General features: G+C 41.9%; 1 protein-coding gene and 1 non-coding gene across 4 annotated transcripts in view; one reads left to right on the top strand and one right to left on the bottom strand.

Moving 5' to 3' along the window:
- Positions 1-334: 334 nt before the first annotated feature.
- The window catches only part of LOC143677087 (protein O-mannose kinase-like), a 28,198-nt gene continuing 5,483 nt past the window's right edge, over positions 335-23,049 (top strand). For 2 of the 3 annotated variants that reach the window (XM_077152644.1, XM_077152646.1), the window contains exons 1-3: positions 335-397; positions 997-1,093; positions 7,523-7,825. In XM_077152644.1, the coding sequence (XP_077008759.1) occupies positions 7,544-7,825 (282 nt within the window). In that variant the 5' untranslated portion in view covers positions 335-397; positions 997-1,093; positions 7,523-7,543. Of the gene's footprint in view, positions 398-432; positions 540-996; positions 1,094-7,522; positions 7,826-23,049 lie in introns of those variants that run through there. The other variant, XM_077152645.1, reaches the window with a different exon arrangement.
- LOC143678500 (U6 spliceosomal RNA) lies at positions 16,577-16,680 on the bottom strand. The gene has a single exon (XR_013173303.1). It is a non-coding gene; the product is annotated as a U6 spliceosomal RNA (small nuclear RNA).

Genomic DNA, 23,049 nt, shown 5'->3' on the forward strand with positions numbered 1-23,049 from the left:
ACCTGAAAAAATATGATACAATGTTAATTGACAAAGCTGGATAGGTACTCTTTATACCACAGTTTGGAAACCACTGCTTTGCAATGATTTGGAGTTCTTTGAAGAGTCTTGATCTTACAGCAGTTCGCCGCGGTACCCAGCACCGGGCTGGGCGTCCTGACTAAAACAAAAATAGGTCGTCAGACGCTCAGAAAAAAGCCGGAATAGAAAATGGGACAATGCATTCAGGCTAGAATCAGGATGCGCTCAAACCCTGGCTTTGCATTTTAACATCAGGCCTCCAGCTGCGCGGCGGGAGGCGGACAGCAGGGGGCAGTCGCGTGCGCTCGCCCTCCCGGGACTCGTTTCCGGCCGGGCGGGCTGCAGAGGCCGTGCGCGGAGCGGCTGGGGCGAACAGGTAAGCGGGGTCGGCGCGGGTGCGGCGGACCGGGGGGGGGGGGGGGCGGCCTCCCTCCCCAGCCACCACACTGGATGCCTGGCGGCCCGGGCACTCGCCTCTTCTGCGGGGCCTGCTCCTGGCCGGGCCTCGCCGCCCCCAGGTCCAGACCCGGACCGTGGGCGGTGACCGGGCCCCGGGCCCTGAGACAGCCCGCGCCCGGCTTACCCTGGGCTGGCCCGGAGGCCGGGCTGACTCCGGGAAGGCGGACGTGCCGCCTGCCCAGTCCCCTCCTCCGCGCCCGGCCCTGCGCCCAGGCTGGACATATAATGGCTGTGAACTCACAGTGCGGGGGAATAACGGACGCACACGGCAGGGCCTGGGTCTCTCGAAAGGGGGGGCGCTCAGTGCTGGGGGCTGGAAGTACAGGGAGGGGTCCGGACTGGTCAGGGACCAGCCCTCAGGGGCTCTATCAGTTCCGACCTCATCCTGAGGGCAGTGGGGTGCTGTAGAAAGTTTTTAAGCAAGTGATGATCAAATTTTGCTTTAGAAGGATCACATGACAAAGCTGGATGGATCTTCATTATCTTGTTCTCCATTTTTCTCTGTGCTTGAAATAGTTCGTGGAAGAATAAAGATTTGGTTTGCTGTGTGAGGAATGGACTGGAAAAGAGAAAGAAGTGAGAGACCACTTAGGAAACTGTTGCAAAAGCCCAGGTGAGAAATGCTGGTGGCCTAGGCAAGGGTGGTGGCAGCAGGAAAGGAGAGAAGTGAACAGATTTGAGAGATATTTGGGTGATAGAATTGACAATACATGGTGATTTGTTGGTTTGAGAGGTTGAGCCAATGTGTGTCTTGTGTACCCATCACAGAGAGAACCCTGGGGACAGAAAGAAGATGCCATGCTCAGTGTGGACATCCTAGGAAAGAGGCTGCAGTGTAGGCTTAAAATCGACAGCATTTACATGTCACCAAAGCCTTGTGAACAGATGAGTTGTATAGAAAGGATGTGTAGATGAGAAGATGGCCTGTGACAGAACCCAGAGTAGTTACCTAAGGCATTGCTTGGCCCGTTGCCTACTTTTGCGTAGACTGTGAGCTAGGAATGCTTTTTCTATTTTTAAAGGTTAAAAAAAGGAATAAGTATAATATTTGGTGACACATGAAAATTATATGAAATTCAGATTTCCATGCCTATTAACAAAGCTTTATTGGAACACTCATTTGTTTATCTATCGTCTGGGGCTGCTTTTGCACTCCAGTGGGCAAATCGAAAAACCAGGACAGACAGTATTTTGTACGCTCATCATTTTACATGCTGCTCAGTGCACAACCATTCACAGTAAAGCATTTGTAACTCAGTTTTGGCTCTCGGCTTGCAAGGCCTGAATATTTACTACCTAGGCCTGCACAGAAAAAGTTTGCTGACTTTTGACCTAAGGTCCAAGCTGAGACACACTTGGTCAATTTAAATATTGTGGAATAGAGCTAGTAGTCCACTTTTTAATCCACTTTTTAAGGAGCACCTAAACTTGGGGGCCCATGAGTGCTAAAAGTCATTATAGTATCAGAGGGCCCTAAGCATGACAGGAGGGAATGGGCTGGAAAGAAGGATGCGGACTGGGAATCTTTATAAGAAGGGTGAGCACGCACCCGTCCTGAATATTGATAGCATATCTGGAGAGACCAAGTTGGTGGTATGAGCTGGCAGTCATTTCATGAAAAGAGAGGATGTTGAGTAAAACTGAGGCAATTCGATTGAACCAGAGTTTGCTGAGCACCTGTTAGTGACTTCAAGGACAAGGACAGCAACATTTTATTTATTGATGGAGGAAAACTACACTGAGTTGTAGCAGAATCAGTTCTTTCTAAAATTTGCTGATTAGACGAAGGTATGCAGCTGCCGTCTGCCATCACCACAGCCTCACTGACCTGGGTAACTGGAGGATAGAGATGCCACTTACTGACATCATGAACACTGAAAAGAGCAGATCTGGGCGGGGGGGTGGGGGCAGATGGGGAGATCAGGAATTGAGTTTGGGAAATATTTTTGTTATGTTTTTAAATTGATAGAATTCACATATTATAAAATTCACCATTTTGAAGTGTTCAAGTAATTGTTTTTAGTATAAATATTCACAGTTATGCATCCATTGTCGTTATCTAATTTCAAACACTTTCATCCCCCAAAAGAAACCCTGTACCCCTTAGTAGTCACTCCCATCCACCCATTGTATAGATGTACCATATTTTGTGTATTCATTCATCAGTTGTGGACATTTGTGTTATTTCCATTATTTCACTATTTTGAATAATGTTGCTTTGATAATTCTTGTACAGATTTTTATATGAACATGTATTTTCAGTTCTCTTGGGTATACTGAGAAGTAGAATTGCTAGGTCATAGGGTAACTATGTCTCACGTTTTGAGGAATGGCCAGAGTGTTTTTCATAGTGGCGATACCGTTTTATATTTCCACCAGCAATATATGAAAATTCCAATTTCTCTATATCCTCATCAACTCTTATCTGGCTTTTTAACTAAAGCAGTCTTAGTAGATATGAAGATTTTGATGTGCATTTCTGGTTTTCATTTGCACTTCCTTGATGACTAATGAAGTTGAGCATTTTTTCTTGTGTTTATTGGCCATTTGGATATCTTCTTTGGAGACTTGTTGATTCAAACCCTTTGCCATTTAAAATTTTTTAACTTTTTACTTTGAAATAATTTCAGACTTATGAGACAGTTGTAAAAATATTACAAAACACATACAGAAAATTCAATGTACGCCCCACCCTGTACCCAGGTCCACCAATTTTAACATTTTGCCGCATTTGCTATTCCTTCCTTCTTCCCTTCCTCCCTCCCCTCGCTCCCCTCCCTCCCCTCCCTCCCCTCCCTCCCCTCCCTCTCTGTTCTTTTCTTTTCTCTCTCTCACTCTGTCTCCCCCAATCCTGCCTCAGTAGCTGGCAGTTTTTAAAACATTTGAGAGTAGGTTGTATACATTATGCTCTTTGAACACTTAATTATTTCCTAACAACAAGAATATTCATTATATAAGTACCTAATGCACAGTTATTAATTTTAAGAGACTTAATACAGTCTGTATTCCATGTTTTATATGCCTCATAATGTCCTTTTGGACATTTTCTCCATCATTATATCTACCTCAGAATCCTGTATTGCATTTAATTGTCATTATCTCTTTAGTCTCTCTTTTTTTTAATTGTGGAAACATATATACAACATAAACATTCTCATCTCAACCACTTTCAAGCATTCAATTCAGTGGGATTAATCACATTCTCAGTGTTGTACCACCCTCACCACCATCCCTTTACCCCAAAACAGAAAATCCTGCACCTAGTAATGCATTACTTCCCCATTCCCCTCCCACCTTGCCCCTGGTAATCTGTCCTCTACTTTCTGTCTCTATGAATTTACATTTTCTAGCTGTTTAGTATAAATAGAATCATGTAATAGCTATCCTTTTATGTTTAAGTTTTTTCACTCCGCATGATATCTTCTTCAAGGTTGATCCATGAAGTAGCATGTATTAGAACTTAATTCCTTTTAATGAATAAATAATATTTTATTCTGTGTAAATGCCATATTTCATTTATCCATTCATTTGCTGTTCTGGTTTGCTAGCTGCCGGAAACAGAATGGCTTTTAAAATGGCTTTTAAAGAGGAATTTAGGAAGTTGCTAGTTTACAGTTCTAAGGCCAAAAAATGTCCCAATTAAAACAAGTCTATAGAAATGTCCAATCTAAGGCATCCAGGGAAAGATACCTTGGTTCAAGAAGGCTGGTAAAATTCAGAGTTTCTCTCTCAAGTGGAAGGGCACATGGCAAACACAGAGTTTCTTTCTCATCTGGAAAGGCACATGGTGAACACGGTCAGGGTTCCTCTCTCATCTGGAAGGGCACATGGCGAACACGGCGTCATCTGTTCTTTTCCTGGCTTCCTTTTTCATGAAGCTCCCTGGGAGGCATTTTCTGTCTTCATCTCCAAAGGTCGCAGGCTGGTGGACTTTGCTTCTCGTGGCTGTGTCATTCTGCTCTGCTCTCTCTGAATCTCTTTCATTCTCCAAAATGTTTCCTCTTTTTTAGGACTCCAGAAACTTATCAAGACTCACCCAAATGGGTAGAGACATGTTGTCACCTAATCCAGCTTAACAACCACTCATAATTAAATCACATCTCCAGGGAGATGATCTCATTACAATTTCAAACATGTAGTATTGCATAGGGATTATTCTGCCTTTATGAAATGGGATTTAGATTAAAACATGGCTTTTCTAGGGGACATACATCCTTTGAAACCAGCACATTTGCTGATAGATGTTTGGGTTGTTTCCACCTTGTGACTATTGTGAATAATGCCACTATGAAAAATTGGCATATTTTAATTGAGCTATTTATCTTTTTATTGTCAAGGGTAAATACAATTTTTGAGTTGTCCATCAGACTTCCAAATAGACATGTCAGAGGCAACTTTTGCATTCTGAGGAGGGACCTGATGGGAGCTGTCAGATGTGAAGATATAGTCATGAGACTCGATGAACTTACCTGTGAGTGAGTGTAGCTAGAAAGAGAAGAGGTCTAAGGTCTGAACATTGGAGCACTCCAACATTTATAGGTGAAAGAGATGTGGAAGAACCAACCAGGGAGATTGAAAAGCTGTTGCCAGAGAAGGCAGAGTCCTGGAAACCAAGTAAAGAAAGTGTTTCAAAGAGGAGGGAGAGACTGGCCATGCCAAATGCTGCTGAGAGGTTAAGTAAGACCAAGACTGCAAATTGACTACTGTGTTTAGCAATGTGGAAGCCACTGGTTGTGACCTTGATAAGGTCTCGGTGGGGTAGCAGTGAGTTTGACGAATAGGAGAAAGAAATGGAGAGTGTTAATAGGTATGTTCTTTTAAGCAGTTTTGCTTCAAAGGGAAGAGAGAACTAGGGTACTAGTGGAGGGGAAAATGGAGTGAGGAGTTTTTTTAATGATGGGAGAAATTATGGCATACTTGTAACATCCTATACAGAAGAAAACACTCTTGATTCAGGAGGAGAGACCCACTGCCTGTGTGGAAAGAGGGGGATTTAGTGAGCAGGCACAGGGGTTGCTGGGCTGGGAGCGTGGCCAATTGTTTCATAGTAACAGGACTGGGGGTCACAGTTTGCATGTTGGGAGCTTATGGAAATTCTCTTCTGATTGCTTCTATTTTTTTTTTTTTTCCAGCAAAATAGGAGACAAGATCATCATTTTGAGAATAAGAGTAGGGGAGAAGTGATATAGATTTGAAGAGAGAAGGTGTCCTAATCTAGTCTCACCACACATAACGAACCTGTTAGGTTTATTGCCAGGTTATTGACTGGTTGCAATGAGGAGAACCACACGCCAGTGAACCTCTGGGGTGTCTCAACTGAAGTAAAAGACTTAAAGAATTTTAGAGAAGAGTAGGTGTGCTGATTTGAGGCTGTTGTGTACCCCAGAAAAGTCATGTTCTTTTTCCTTGTCCAATCTTGTGGGGGCAGACTTCATGTTTGGGTGGAATCTTTTTATTAAGTTGTTACCATGGAGCTGTAGCCCACGCAGGGGTGGGTGGGACCTTTAGATTAGGTGGTTACTGGAGTCCTTTAGGAAGGAACCATTTGGAAAAATCCCAGAGCTGACACAGACAGAGATGTTTGGAGATGCAGAAAGAATATGCCCCTGGAGAAGCTGTTTGAAACCAGGAGCCAAAGGAACAGCAGACACTAGCCATGTGCCTTCCCAGATTCGCCTTTGTTGAGTTAAGGAATCTTTCTCTGTATATATTTTTTTGGCCTTTGGATATTTTTATGGCCTTAGAACTGTAACCTTGTAAATTACTTGTAAAAACTGTAAACTTAATAAATTACCTTTATAAAAGCCCCATTTCTGGTACATTGCATTTCTGGTAGTATTAACAAACTAAAACAGCAGAATCAGGCAAAATTTAAACAAAGCAGTGTGTTCATAGCCCAAAGCCAAGTAGGCTGCTTGCTTGTAAAGGGGCTGGCATCTGGTCTGAACTGCAAAGTAGACCCAGTGTCCTGCTTCCTTGGAAACTATTATCTCCAGAAACTCCTTATCTGAAGCTCTGCACCTGGTACTGACACATTTCCGTTCTGGTTCATAAGTGGCCTCTACCCAAGCGTCATCAGTGACAAATACCTGCTCTTCAGGCACCTCCCTGAGTCCTCCCCACTCTGACTCCTCCACCATCCATCAACTAACATGGCAATGCCTGGCTGCTGCAGGCCTCTGGGACCAGCTCCATCACGAGCCAGAATGCATTTGGATTGTTGAGAAGCATTCATGCCTTATCTATGATTATTTATTTCTAATGTCCCTGTTGAATCATCTTCTCTCCAGTCTCACCACTATTATTCTTACTCATGTGTTAGTAGCTCTTAATCTGGATTATTGCTGGAGCCTTCTAACCAGTCTCTCAGCTACAGTCTCTTCCACCCAAAATCCATCTTCCACACCTGTTGAGGAGTAGCCTTTGCTTAGCAAAAATGTTTAGTAGCTTTTGAATGCCTTTCAAGGAATATACTAACTCCTTAGCCAGTTTCACAAGGCCTCAGTCTGGCAGCTCCCACCTATTACTGTAGCTACTACTCTCCTTTTCCACCCTCTACCCTAGCCCTACTGGACTAACAGATATATATTTTGCTTTCATTATTAAAAATATTTCTTGTGTATCTATCTACTCAGTAAAAACAACTGTGTGAGAGACAAAATTCAGACACAAACATCTCCCTTCTCATCAAATCTAAATGAATCCAAGCTTAGTTTGTAATAAAAGATGATTATGAGAAGAGCTAACTTGGATCGTTTGGTATGAGCCTAATATTCAGTATTTTATTTAATATTCATGATGATCCTAAAACAATCCTCCTTAAAGAGCCATCAGAGGGTGTGATCACCTCCAATCCACCATGATCAAAGCACCTTAATAGAAATAAAAACCGACATCAGGGCAGCCAGTGGTGGCTCAGTGGCATTGTTCTCACCTGCCATGCCAGAGGCCTGGGCTCGATTCCCGGGCCCTGCCCATGTAAAACAAAACAAAACAAAAAACCCAACATTATTATTGTGTTTTGTTTCTTTTTCTATTTTAGAAAATTGTAGAAGATACCAACATGGAAAAGAAATTCCACAATGGTAAAAAAGGATCTCCCTACCGAGAAGTCCCTCCAGTGGTTGTGCTGCTGCTTGCCATGGTATTCATGAACGCGCTGCTCTACTTCTGCCTCGATCGCTTTTTTATTTCCCCTCAACATTCTGCCGTGGACCTCAGTCACTGTCCCTTTGGTTACTTCAGAATGGGACAGATGAAAAACTGCTCCCCATGGCTGTCTTGTGAGGAGCTGAGAACAGAAGTGAGGCAGTTAAAACGCGTTGGGGAAGGAGCTGTGAAGAGAGTGAGTTATTGATTTCCCTTTGCATTATCATCAGGGTGTAATTGCTGTGGGGGTGTTAACTCATAAAATGTCTCTACCCGTTAGCCCAGTGATCTCCCAACTGGTATTTTATCCTAATACATTATCTAAAAGAAGGAAGAAGCTAAATGTATAAAAGGAGTATTTTCCTTTGTTGTTGTTTTTTTTTTTTTGTATGGGCAGGCACTGGGAATCGAGCCCAGGTCTCCAGCATGGCAGGCAAGAACTCTACCTGCTGAGCCACTGCGGCCTGCCCTCCTTTGTTTTTTCAGTAATAGAAAACTAGAAACTGATTATAGAGGAATGGTTAATTAAATTATGGTTCATTCACTTGATGAAATATTCTGTAGCCAATAAGCATAATGAAGAACCCCAAGTAGCAACCTGAAAAAATGTTATGATGAGATGTGAAAATTAGATACAAATTGTATATATCTATTTTCTTTTTGGCCAGCTATTTTATTTTTATGTAAGTCTTATTGCTCCTAGCATATTTTTAAAAAATTGTTATTCATAGAAAAGTTGTAGGTTTGCAGAAAATATAGAGTTCTTATATACCACACCTCACACAAGCACAGTTTTTCCTATTAAAACTTAGCATTATTAGAATGATACCTTTGTTACAATTGATGAAACAATATTATAATAACTGTACCACTAACTATAGTCCATAGTTTACTTTGGAGTTCACTGTGTTGTACAGTCCAATGGCTTTAAAACATTTTTTTTTATTCTAGTAACGTTTCTAAAATTTCCACTTTTAACCACTGGTTTAGTTTGCGCACTGCCAGAATGCAATATACTAGAACTGGAATGGCTTTTCAAAAGAGGAATTTAATAAGTTTCAACTTTACAGTTATAAGCCTATAAAAATGTCCAAACTAAGGCATCCTGGGTAAGATCCTTTAATTCAAGGAAGGCCAATGGGTCAGAAATACCTCTGTCAGCTGAGAAGTCACATGGCTGACAGCTGCTGGTCCCTTGCTCCTGGGCTGTGTTGTTTTCAGCCTCTCTTCCTGTGGGGGTTCCTCACTTTGCTTCTCCAGGACTGGCCTTATCTCTTGGCTTCCCTTAACTCTCTCCAGATTCTGGCTCACTTAACATCTCCTGGCAACATCTGCTGGGCTCCAAGCATCTCCAAATATCCATGTCTCTGTTCTCTGTCAGTATCTGTGTTAGCTCTGTTCTGAAGTTCCTGTTGGCTCTGTTGTTTCTGACTCTCCAAAATGTTTCCTCTTCTAAAGGATTCTAGTAAACTAATCAATACCCACCTACAATGGGTAAAGTCACATCTCTATCTAATCAAAGGTTGCACCCACAATTGGGTGTGCCACATCTCCAATGGAGATAATCTAATCAAACTTTTCCAACTCGTAGGAACAGGATTAAAAGAAATGGCTGTTCCCACAAGATTGGATCAGGATTAAAACATGACTTTTCTGGGATACATAATACTTTGAAACTGGCACAACCACTTTAAAATATATAATTTAGTGCTATTAATTACATTCACAATGTTGTGACACCATCACCACCATCCATTACTGAAACGTTTCCATCATTCCAAACAGAAATTCTGTTAATTAAGCATTAACTACCCACCCTCTGCTCCTACCCCAGCCCCTGGAAGCCTGGGTTTTAGTTTTCTGACTTTATGAATTTGCTTATTCTAATTATTTCCTGTTAGTGAGTTCATGCAATATTTGTGCTTTTGTGTTTGGCTTACTTTACTCAACATGAAGTTTTCGTGGTTCATCTGTGTTGTTGCATGTACTAGCACTTATTTTTTTTTACTAAATATTCCATTGTATGTATGTACCACATTTTAAAAATCTGTTCATCTTTTGATGGCACCTAGGTTGCTTTCATCTTTTGGCAGTTGTGAATATTGCTAGGAACATCATTGTGAAAATATCTGTTTGAATATCTACTTAATTTCTTTTGGGTCTATACCTAAAGGAGGAATTGCCAGGTCCCTTAACTTTCTGAGGAACTGTCAAACTATTTTCCTCAGTGGCCATAGCATTTTACATTCCCACCAACAATAAACAAGTGTTCCTTTTTCTCTTCATCCTCTCCAACACTTGTTACTTTTTTTTTTTTAATAAATAATAGTCATTGTAGTGATGTAAAATGGTATCTCATTGGAGTTTTCATTTGCAATTCCTTAATGGCTAATGATGTTGAACATCTTTTCATGTGCTTTTTGGTCATTTGTATATCTTCTTTGAGAAATGCCTGTTCAAGTCTTTTGTCCATTTTTAAAATTGGGTTGTTCATCTTTTTCTTGTTGAATTGTAGGATTTCTTTATATATTCTAGTTATTAAGACTTTATCAGATATGCAGTTTCTTAATTTTTTCACCCATTCTGTATGTTATGTTTTACTTTCGTGATGAAGTCCTTTGATGCATGAAGTTTTTAAATTTGATGGAGTCCCATTTATCTATTGTTTCTTTTGTTGCTCATACTTTTTTTTAAAACTTTTTTTATTAATTAAAAAAAAATTAACAAACAAAACATTTAGATATCATTCCATTCTACATATACAATCAGTAATTCTTAATATCATCACATAGTTGCATATTCATCATTTCTTAGTACATTTGCATTGATTTAGAAAAAGAAATAAAAAGACAACAGAAAAAGAAATAAAATGATAATAGAGGGAAAAAAAGACTATACATACCATACCCCTTACCCCTCGCTTTCATTTACCACTAGCATTTCAAACTAAATTTATTTTAACATTTGTTCCCCCTATTATTTATTTTTATTCCATATGTTCTACTCTTCTGTTGATATAGTAGCTAAAAGGAGCATCAGAAATAAGGTTTTCACATTCGCAGAGTCTCATTGTGAAAGCTATATCATAGTTCAATCATCATCAAGAAACATGGCTACTGGAACACAGCACTACATTTTCAGGCAATTCCCTCCAGCCTCTCCACTACATCTTGAACAACAAGGTGATATCTACTTAATGCGTAAGAATAACCTCCAGGATAACCTCTCGACTCTGTTTGGAATCTCTTAGCCATTGACACTTTGTCTGATTTTACTCTTCCCCCTTTTGGTCGAGAAGTTTCTCTCAATCCCTTGATGTTAATTCTCAGCTCATTCTAGGGTTTTTCTCAGTCCCTTGATGCTGAGTCTCAGCTCATTTCAGGATCTCTGTCCCACGTTGCCAGGAAGGTCCACACCCCTGGGAGTCATGTCCCATGCAGAGAGGGGGAGGGTGGTGAGACTGCTCATCGTGTTGGCAGGAGAGAGGGGCCACATCTGTGTTGCTCATACTTTTGATGAGCAAATTATTTCCTAAAATAAATTTCTGAAGATGCTTCCCTATATTTCCTTCTAGGGGTCTTATAGTTTTAGCTCTTCTATTTAAGTCTTTGATCCATTTGAGTTGATTTGTATATGGTGTGAGGTAGGAGCCTTTTACATATGGCTATCCAGTTTTCCCAGTACCATTTGTTGAAGACATTATTCTTTCCCAATTGAGTGGACTTAGCACCTTTGTCAAAAATCAGTTGGCCAGCTCTCTCTCTCAGCCAACATGACAAGCAAACTCACTGCCCTCCCCCTGTTCACGTGGGACATGACTTCCAGGGGTGTGGACCTTCCTGGCAGTGTGGGACAGAAACCCTAGAATGAGCTGGGACTGAGCATCAAAGAATTGAGAAAATCTTCTCGACCAAAAGGGGGAAGAGCAAAATGGGACAAAATGAAGTGTCAGTGGCTGAGAGATTCCAAACAGAGTCGAGAGGTTATCCTGGAGGTTATTCTTACATATTATATAGATATCACCTTTTTAGTTAAGGTGTAATGGAGAGGCTGAAGGGAACTGCCTAAAAATGTAGAGCTGTGTTCTAGTAGCCATGTTTCTTGAAGATGATTGTATAATGATATAGCTTTCACAATGTGACTGTGTGATTGTAAAAACTTTGTGTCTGATGCTCCTTTTATCTACCTTATCAACAGATGAGTAAAATATATAGATTAAAAATAAATAAATAGTAGGGGGAATAAATGTTAAAAGAAATTGAGTAGATTGAAATGCTAGTGATCAATGAAAGGGAGGGGCAAGGGGTATGGTATGTATGAATTTTTTTCTGTTTTCTTTTTTATTTCTTTTTCTGAATTGATGCAAATGTTCTAAGAAATGATCATGATGATGAATATGCAACTATGTAATGAAAAAAGAAAATCAGTTGGCCAGGATTCATAGGCAGTTCATTGGTCGAATTGTCATCTGCCATGTGAGAGACCCAGATGTGATTCCTGGCCCATGCACTTAAAAAAAAAAAAGAAAGAAAGAAAACATACAACAAATGGTGTTGCAATAATGGGATATTCATGTAGAAAAATAATGAAATGTGACCCCCGCTGTGCAGCATACAAAAAAAAAAGAAATCAATTGGTCATAGATGTGAGGGTTTATTTCTGAATTCTCAATTTGATTCCATTGATCTACAAGTCTATCCTTGTGCCAGTATGATGCTATTTTGATTACTGTAGTTTTGAAATAAGTTTTGAAACCAGGAAGTGTGGGTCCTCCAACTTTGATCTTCTTTATTAAGATGTAATTCATACACCATACAATTCACCCATTTAAAATATACAATTCAATGGTTTTAGTATATTCACAGTCAATTTTAGAACATTTTCATGTTCCCAAAAAGATATCCTGTACTCATTGGCTGTCTCTTCCCACCCAACCCTGGCCTAAGACAATCACTAATTTACTTTCTATCTCTATGGATTTGCCTGCATTGGGCATGTGGTATCAATGGACTCACACCATATGTGGTCTTTCGTGTCTGGCTTCTTTCACATAGCGTAACTTTTCAAGTTTCATCCATGCTGTAGAAGGCTTATGTTTGTTTGTTTGTTTGTTTGTTTGTTTTTGCATGGGCAGGCACCGGAAATCGAACCCAGGTCTCTGGCATGGCAGGCGAGAACTCTGCCTGTTGAGCCACCGTGGCCCGCCCAAGGCTTATGTTTTTAAATAGGAATTCTATAACCAAAGTTCTTGATATCTCACCGCCCCGACTTCTGTCTCCTGTCCGTCTAGCTCCCTTGCTTCAACAATTCTTCAATCTCATCGAGACCTCCAGTGTATTGATCCCACTATTTTTTACTTTCTGACACTCCCTCCTGTCTTCATTCCCCTATTTATGCAGCAAAAACTTGGTGGTCTTTTATACTCATCACTCTTACGCCAAGCACTTGCAACAACACCCTTGTACCCCTCAGTTTCGATCACACCTAATTGGAGATCCTCAAACTTGGTTGAAGCCAACTGCCTGCCTCCTTGGCATCTTCACTTGAAAGGTAGCAAGAGAAAAACACTACTCGCTCATAATTCATTGCATGTCCACAAACTCAGGTGTCACTCAGCACAGCCCAGTATATCGTGCTCTGTTCCCTTAGTTTTCTTTCCCATTCTCTGAAATAAATATTTCTTCAAACATCCTCCACCGCTGTCTTAGCTTATGATCTTGTTTCATGCATTATAAGAACAGAAGCCACTGTTCCCACCACCACCTGATCTATAAAGCTGCCAGCTAGGGTACCCATCCTTACTTCTTAGGACTTCACTCTTGTCAGTCATGTCTTCTCTCGGCATCATGGGTCTTTCCCTTTCTGAGATGATCCTATTGGAATACACACACTTTTAAAATAAAGAAAAGCACCTTCCTTCGGTTTCCTCTGTAGCTACTGCCCATTTTCGTTTTCTTTTACACTAAACATCTATAACTATTTTCCCATTCACTCTTGCAGCCTTTTCCCAGTTGACTTCCAAACACCACCATTCCAACAAAACTCTCCTATCAAGATCACCAGCAAACTCCAGATTGGACACGTTTTTCTGTTCCTTTTACTTCATCTTTTCAGTAGCACTTGATCCAGTTAACTCCTCTCTCCTTGCAACACTGGTCTCTCCTAGTGTTCTAGTTTGCTAGCTGCTGGAATGCAACACACCAGAGATGGATTGGCTTTTAATAAAAGGGGATTTTTTTTTTTGTTAGTTCTTCAGAGGAAAGGCAGCTAACTTTCATCTGAGGTTCTTTCTTATGTGGGAAAGCTCTGGGTAATCTCTACTGGCCTTCTCTCCAGGCCTCTGGGTTCCAGCAGCTTTCCCTGGAAAGCTTTCTGCATCTCAAAGGCCTGGTCTGAGCTGCGAGTGCTGAGGTGAGGTATGCCAAGCTGCATGGGCTGTGCTATGTTGCGCTCCCTCATTTAAGTACCAGCCCAGCCCATTAAGTCAAATGTCATTCATTGCAGCAGGCACGCCTCCTAGCTGACTGCAGATGTAATCAGCAACAGATGAGATTCATGTACCATTGGCTCACGTCCACAGCAACAGAAATAGATGTCTTCACCTGGCCAAGTTGGCAACTGAATCTAACTACCACACCTGGTTTGCATGACACCACATCTTCTTAACTTCCTTCCTCTCACTGATCATTCCTAATTTCCTCTCTGTGCTGGTTTGAAGCTGTCATGGACGCCCAGAAAAGCCATGCTTTTTAAATCCAATCTTGTGGGTGCAGACATATTGTGAGTGGGATGTTTTGATTAAGTTATTTCCATGGAGATGTGATCCCACCCATTCAAGGTGGGTCTTAATTAGTTTACTAGAGTCCTTAAAAGAGCTCACCGAGAGTTCAGAGCCGACACAGTGAGCAGAGAGATTAAACCAAGTGACATTTGGAGATGATTGGAGACAGACAGAAGCTCAGCGAGGAGACCACTGGAATCAGGAGCTGAAAGTAACAAAACTCAGGAACAAAGGGCCTGCAGTCATCTCCATTCCCATGTGAGAGAGAAACCCAGACGTGATCAGCCTTTTTTAAGTGACGATATCCTCTTGTTGATGCCTTAATTTGGACATTTTCATGGCCTTTGAACTGTAAATTTGTAACCCCTTTGTAAAATGCAATCCATTTCTGGTATATTACCTCCCAACAACATTAGGAAACCAAAATACTCTCCTTTGCTGGCTTCCTTCCCCCCATTTTGTCTCTAAACTTGTGGTTCTCAATTGGGGGCAATTTCTGCTCTTCAGGGAAACACTTAGCAATGCCTGGAGACATACTTGTAGTTGTTACAACTGGGGGTGGCGTACAACTGTCATCCAGTGGCCAGCAACACTGCTAAACATCCTCCAATGCAGACAGCTCCCACCCTTCAATAAAAAGTTATTTGGACAAAATGTCAACAGTGTGGAGGCTGAGAAGCCTTGCTCTAAAATGTTAAAATTTCTCATAGTTTCTTCCTAGATTCTTTTCTTTTGTTTAAGATATACTTAGATACACTTAGCTATCCCATTCCATGGGTTTACATTCATTTTTTTATTCTGATGACTCCCAAGTTATCTCTCTAGGATATACCTTCACTGAGCCACAGATTTATTTATCTTTCTTGGAGGTCTCTTGAGCATCTCAATATGTCCAATTTGGAATTCTAGATCATTTTCCCCCTCTGAAGTTGTTCTTCACCAGCCTTCCCTGTCTTGGTAAAAGGCCCCACTTCCCACCCAGTAGCTTGAGCCAGAGTCCTGGAAGTCACCTCAGTTCCTCTTATCAGCACCCCTCCTCACGCCCTAACTAAGCCAGGAGCAAGTTTCATCAGTTGTATTTCTAAAATATGTCTCAAGCTAGATCTTTCCTGTGACACATCCTAATTAAATCACCACTGTATCTTGCCTTCTCTCAGGTCTCCCTGCTTCCACTTTTGCTATTTACGGTGCAGCCATCAAAATAACCTTTTAAACACATATCAAATCATGCCACTTTCCTCCTTAAAACCCTGTTGGTGGCTTCCTGCTACTCTTAGGAGGAAAAAAAGTCCAAGCGCCTTACCACAGTCTGCAACACCATACCTGATGATTTGGGCCCTGTCTGTCTCCCCAAACTCATCACAGATCCCTGTTGTCTACCCTGCATTTACTCTGGCCTTTCTTTTCTTCCTTGATCAAATCAAGCCCGTTCTCACCTTGGGGCCTTTGTAGTTGCTTTTCTCTGCCTGAAATCCTCTTCCCTCACCTCTTGACATAGCCAGCTCCTTCTTATTGTTGCCAGCCTGCCCTATGGATTTTGGACTCTCGCATTCCCAGAGTTGTGTGGGACACCTTTATAAATCTCATATTTACAGAGCTCTCCTGTTGGTTCTGTTTCTCAGGAGAACCCTGACTGATACAGAAGTCAAGTACAAAGTAAAAGTTCCCTTCCCCAACCTCTTCCTCTCTTCATTCTAGGCTTATTCCTTAGGGATAACAAGGATCTATCCCTTTTATATTTTTAAACCCAAAATTACATTAAAAGACCCAGATTCATACAGTCCCAGCCATCTCAAGGGCAGTAATAACTAAGTCATGGAAGACTTCTCATTTTCTACAGTATAGATTTGGGGCAGCAAGAGCAAGAACAGATGTTATAGCAGAGACATTCATTCTTCCAGAATGTTCAGTCATATAGCTGTGGACACCAGAGTAGCAATTTGGATCATACCTCATTTTACTGTGGAAGAGCAGGAGGCAGCATGGCCACATGTGATGCTGACCATGTTTCCAACAAAGTATTGTGTGCCCAACCCAAGACGGTGACTTGAGGAGATCACAAGTCACGGTTGAGAATCAGTTTCTACATTGAGTAGTTTTTTTCCTTTAAAGGAAGTTATAGTATATTAAACACCTGTACAATTTGGGTTGGATCTTGTCAGAAGAATACATTTGATTCATTCTTCAAGATTTGCATGCCATTCTTGCACAGGAGCCATGCTAATCTTCTCTGTATCATTCCAATTTTAGTACATGTGTGGCCAAAACAAGGACATGATTCTTTCTATTAGTTCCTTTGCAACCCTCTAATTTTGTGTAATATTTAGAAATATCGTATGTGATTGTTAATACTTAAGGCTTTCTGGAGGACCAATGTTACAGGAATTATATATTTAAAAGTATGAAATAACAATGCCTCCTCTTCATTTTCCTTTATTGTGTCCACCTCATCATTCCTCTTAACCTTGAACCTTTCTTCTCTACCTGTACTCACTCACTGGGTGACCTCATGGCTTAACTGCAGTTGAGACTGTCCCCTGAACTCCAGACTTTTCTATTCAATTTCCAACCTCACATCTCCTCTTTGATGTTTGAAAGGTTTCTCAAACTTAATATGTCCCAGATTTTCTCTCTCAAGGCCTGCTCTTCTTGTATTTCTCCCCATCTCAATTAATGGCAACTCCAGTGGTCCAGGTGCTCAGACCATCAACCTTGGAGGATCCTTGACTTCTCTCACATCCAAGTTCAATCCGTCAGCAAGTTATACCATCCTACACTCAGAATAGATCCAGAATTTGGCCACTCCTCACACTTCTATCAGTAGCCCCCACCAAGGTACCATCATTCTATACTTAGATTTTTTTCAAAAGCCTCCACGGTGGTCACTCTGCTTCTGCAAACCCCTCCCTCTTCAATATATTACACAGCAGCCAGAATACTGCTCTTAAATTATAAGTCAAACAGTGTCAGGTCTCTGTTCAGAATCCTCCAGTGGCTCCCTCTCCCTCACTGTAACAAAAGCCTGGGTCCTTTCAGTGGCTACAAGGCCCTTGCAAGATCTGCATCCTTTCTGAGCCTCTCTCCTACTATACCCCCTGTGGAGCAGGTTGCTATAAAATATGTTTTAGTTTGTTAAAGCTGTGAGAATTTAATATAGCAGAAACAGAATAGCTTTTTTTTGGAAGGACTTTTTTTTTTTGGTTTGTTTGTTTGTCTATTTGTTTGTGTCTTTTTTTTACTATTATTATTATTTTTATTTTTTCTCTATATTAACATTCTACATCTTTTTCTGTTGTTTTGCTAGTTCTTTTCCTAAATCGATGCAAATGTACTAAGAAATGATGATCATGCATCTATGTGATGATGTTAAGAATTACTGATTGCATATGTAGAATGGAATAATTTCTGGAAGAACTTTTAAAAAGGGAATTTATTAAGTTGCAAGTTTACAGTTCTAAGGCCATGACACTGTCCAAATTAATGCATCAATAAGAGTTTACCTTCATTCAAGAAAGGCTGATGCCATCCAGAACATCCCTGTTGGTTGGGAAGGCACATGGCTGGCATCTCTGGTGGGGTCTCTGGCTTCTGGACACCTCTCAGATGGAAGGACACATGGCAATGTCTGCTAGCTTTCTCTCCTCATTTTATAAGGCTTCCTGGGGGCATTTTCCTTCTGCATCTCCAAAGATCTCTGGGGCTCTGTCAGCACTAAAGCTTTTCTCAAAATGGTTCCCTCTTAGAGGACTCCAGTAAGCAATACCACCTTGAATGGGTGAAGACACATCTCCATGGAAACCACCTAATCAAAAGTTATCACCCACAACTGTGTGGGTCACATCTCCATGGGAATAGTAAAAAAGCTCCCACCCAGCAATACTGAATGACAGTTTCAAACTAGCACACTGTGTGTGATGGGAACATAGGTTCAGGCACAACAGAAACTCCCAGCAAATGATCTCTCTATTGCTTGTACTGTGCAATGTCCAGAAAAGGGGATAAGATCCCACCTTGAGTGGCCCTCCAAGTAGGACAACTGCTTAGCAGCTCTGCACACCTCTCACTGTGAAGATGAGGGGCACCTGACTGAATCTTGAGCTTTTATATATCTGGGGTGGGGGGTGGTTCTACCAGTGCCCAACCTTTGTGCCCTGGCAACACCTGGAACTGGTTAAGATTTAAATGAAAGTCTTCCCCAGTTGCCTGCAGTCTCTTGTGAAATAGAAACATGCCAAGCATCTGCATGCAAACAAGCGAGAGGGAAACATAAACATCTACACACAAACAAGCAAGAGGGGAAAAAGAGGAGAATAAGTGAGGGCTAAGAGATGGCCACTGAGTGTGTCGTTGATTTCCACAGCACCCCCGTTATAGTTTGTTAAGTTAAGCTGCCAGGATGCAATATACCAGAAATAAAATGACTTTTAAAAGGAATTTATTTATTTATTTTTGTATGCTGTATGGCCAGGATCACATTTCATTCTTTTTCCATGTGAATATCCATTATTGCAGCACCATATGTTGAATTTTTTTATTTGTTTGGTTTTTTGTTTGTTTGTTTTTAGGGGGGCGGAAGTGCATAGGCTGGGAATCAAACCCAGGTGTCCCACATGGCAGGCGAGAATTCTACTACTGAACTACCTTTGCACTCCCCAAAAGGCAGTTTATTAAGTTGCAGGTTTACAGTTCTGAGGCCATAGAAATGTCTAAACTAAGGCAACCAGAAAAAGATACCTTGACCTCAAAGAAAAGGGCTGATGAAATTCCAGATTTCTCTCTCAGCTGGGAAGGCACCTGATGACATCTGCTAGCTTTTTCTCCTCATTTCCTAAGGTTTCCCCAGGGGCATTTTCCTTCTGTATCTCCAAAGATCTCTGGCTGTGTGGATTCTGTCCACACTGAAGCTTTTTCCAAAATAGTTCCCTCTTAAAGCACTCCAGTAAGCAACCCCACCTTGAATGGGTAAAGACGCGTCTCCATGGATACCATCTAATCAAAAGTTACCATCCACAATTGGGTGGGTCACATCTCCATGGAAACAATCAGAAAGGTCCCATCCAGCAAAATTGAATGAGGATTAAAGAACATGGCTTTTCTGGGGCACACAACAGTTTCAAACTGGCACATCCCCCTTTGTTCATTCCACTCCAGCCATCCTGGCCTTTGCTAATTGGGGGGCTTGTGGTCATCCTCTTACCCTAGCCTTGCTGTCCCAACCCACAGGGGACTTTTGAGCCGAGTGACCGAAGAAAGTACTAGACACAGACTGTGACATGAACCTTTGTTATAGGAATTTACTTACAGGAGTGAAAGAAGGCAGTCATTCAGGTAATCAAGCTAGTCTAACAGCAGCGGGTTCAGAGCTCAGTGTGAAAGCGTTTCACAAGTAGGCAGAAATCAACAGGGCCAGTTATAGGGGCCAAGACAAAGACAGCATAGGGGTCTCGTGAAAAACAGTAAACATGATTCCGGAAGGGGGAGTAGGGTATAGATTAACATCTTTATGCTGAGAAGGGTCTGGTTTCTTGTGTACATTGATGATCTGTGCATTCTACCTTTGTAAAGTGGTTAGCTTAAACATTAACTGGCCCAGATCATGCAAATAGCTGTGTGCTTTAGAGTTTCACAAAGGCTCAGGGAGTGGTTCGGCCCCTGGACTCCTACAATCCACCCCAACACAGCAGTTTGTATTGACCTTAGGGCAGATATTGCATACATAGTCGACAGCAACAGAGTACAAACAAGCTGGCACATGCAGAAAGTAGTCCACATAGCCAGTGGTGCCATGGCCAGATTAAGGAACTGAAGCATTGTGGCGGGATCATCGAATAGATGCTCAATATTTTATATGTAACTTTCCGTGTGATTTAAAACTTGTGTAACATTTTGTGAGTTATCAGCTGTATATACACAATACGCAACATTGGATATTTATTAAAGCGCAGGTACCACCTTAAGTGGTGGTAAGGATATCTAGTACCATCTTATTTTGTAAAACTACTTTTCTAAGTTGCTTATTTCATCTTTAATTAAATATATGGCTAATTTTGATTCATTAAGTGCTTGTGCAGTGTTATTAGCTAAAGCAGCTACGTGTTTTTCAGTTACAGTGGCAGCTCTGCCTAGTATGAATTTATCTAAAGGGTAGAACCATCAGGCAGTTCACTTTATTCTATATCTAGTTCTCACCACTTCCCAATTAACTGGGTTTATGTTGTAAGGTGTAATAAAGAGTAGCAGGTACATAGCACTGTCCCCATGTACATAGTCCAATCCAGTTATAGGGCAAATAGGGCCAGCCATTTTGCCCACAGCTCTAGAGCCATCCCTTGGGGGAGGGATAGGCTCCATGCTTTAATATCTACTATACCTTGCCATTGGAAGAGGCTGCTGTTTTCCAAGCAGATGGTCAAATTACAAGGCAGCTGCTCCATGTCCTTGCACCCTTCAATTTGCTCCATGTAGACAGGTACCACTTTGTCAACAGTGACAGTCTCAGCAGTGAGCCATCCTAAGTCATCAACTCTTGATATCCAAGTATAGGCCAGAATTTGTTGACTTTTCCGGACCAGAGAGTATATATAGGAATAGGAGTCAGCCCTAGGGGATACAATTCTGGTGATGAGGAAAGGAAGAGAAGAATTTTTTCCAAACTCACCACCAGTGGGTGTTCTGCCACATCAGCGTTGCATCCCATATCATTTGGTTGGCAGGAGTGACGGTCCACAAGAGGCCGGTGACACTGGACGATGGCAACTCAGTGCATAAGCAGCACTGAGACCTATTGTGCATGTAGGTTACAGCAGAAGCCCACCGAAGAAATGTATTTCCCACAGTACTGCAGGCAAAAAGAAAGATGTTTGTGAGGAACAATAAGAGGCAGATCTTGGTAGTCTAACAGTATACATGCTGGGCTTCCATTGGTGGATAAAAGAGTGCGTAGAGAAGGCGTGTTATGGGGGCCTCACATACCAAATTTTTTCCCTTTGGGGCGGTACACAGTCCCCAGGATGGTGTCTACAGTTAGCTTAGGCATAATAAGAGTCCATAATGTCATACTTACAGTACCTTGCAGTATGGGGGGTTAGTTCAGGGTTCATAAACAGTTTTTGGTATTTTATGAAAGAACTTTGGCCTAATACTTAAGTTGTGAGCAATCCCAATCCCCCATGGACTTAAGATCCCTAATCAGCATGGCTGCATAGGCCAGGACTGGGGCTAATTAACCTTATTTCCCCCATTTTCTAATGCTTGACACACAGGCAAAAGCAAGGTGTTCTCATTACCTCCCTGTGGCTGTAATGCCACTGGCCTTTTTACCTGTATCCTCAGGGCCTGCGTGTGTCCAGCCATTACCATCTCAGTGGGTACAGGGACAGTTGCCCTGGGTCTGGAGTTGATGTTGGTCAAGGCAGAGTACAATTATTGAGTCCACAGTTGCAGGGACCTTCTGTCGTCCTCTAATTGTTCTTTTAAGAGACCATTCATCTTCTCAACCAGTCCCACTGTGGTTGGATTATAGGGTAAGTGGAAAGTCCACAAAACATCATGCTCTATGGCTCAGGCTTGAGTCAATTGTCCAGTGAATGGGGTTCTCCTATCACTGTGCATTTGGTTGGGGACCCTGAAAAAGGCATTTAATTTTTCCAAGGCTTTGTATTGTAGCCCTTTCCTGCTGGGAAGGCCAGCAGCAGTTCTATGGCCTTATACAGAGGAAGGGGTCCTATATAGTCTACCTGCCACTAGGTAACTAGGAGCTGCTCATGGCTGATGTGACCAAGTTAATGTGGAAGCATCCTGGGCCATCATAGTGGCCAGCATAGTGAAGGGCAGGTGTCTACCACTTCCTTTAGCTGCTTTTGTGTTATGGGCAGCTGAAATTGCTGTGCTGGTCATCACAAGTTTAATGTCCTTGATGACCTGTTTTCTGGTACAGCCACTCGACAACCTCATGTGGTGCAGGCATTAGGCTGCAGATCTTTGCCAGAGCATCTGCCTTGATGTTGCCTGGTAGTGAATCATCATTATGGGCAGAAACATAGAAAGCAGTTACCTTGCATTTATGGCAAGCAGTCCAGGTGTCTTCTCGCATCTCTTTTCCCCACAGAGGGTGACCGACCACCATCCATTGCTCTTGTTTCCATGTAGCCATCCACCCCAGTTGTCAGTACAAATGGTCAGTGCATCACTGGGGTCATGAACTATGACCATCCTCGCTGTTCTTCATAGTCCTAGTTTCCTACCAGATGGTGTCAGTGCTAGGCTGGACAGCCACAGCTGTTCAAGTGGCAGGCTGCCCATATGCTGGCCCATCAGTGTACTGGGAGAGTCGGGTATGCTCCCATTCCCATCCACTGTGGGCATGGGAACAGCCACTTCCATGTGACCATGGGAAGGTCAGCCGGTAGCACTGTTTTTCCACACAAGAAACAGGTCCCAAGATGTCATGCATCTCTGCATTTAACAGGCTATTCCTGAAAACAGCACACTGCAAGAGATAGGCTTTCCACTTTGTCATTGTGCTAAGCTGAGTACTTCCTGGAATGGGGGTTTTTGTGGTGTCACACACCCATCCCTATATGGTGATGGTGGTTTGCAGAGTCACTAGACAACAGTTTTTGTTTGTTTGTTTGTTTTTG

The sequence above is a fragment of the Tamandua tetradactyla genome, chromosome 3 (assembly GCF_023851605.1).
Source record: "Tamandua tetradactyla isolate mTamTet1 chromosome 3, mTamTet1.pri, whole genome shotgun sequence".
Classification (NCBI taxonomy): Eukaryota; Metazoa; Chordata; class Mammalia; order Pilosa; family Myrmecophagidae; genus Tamandua; species Tamandua tetradactyla.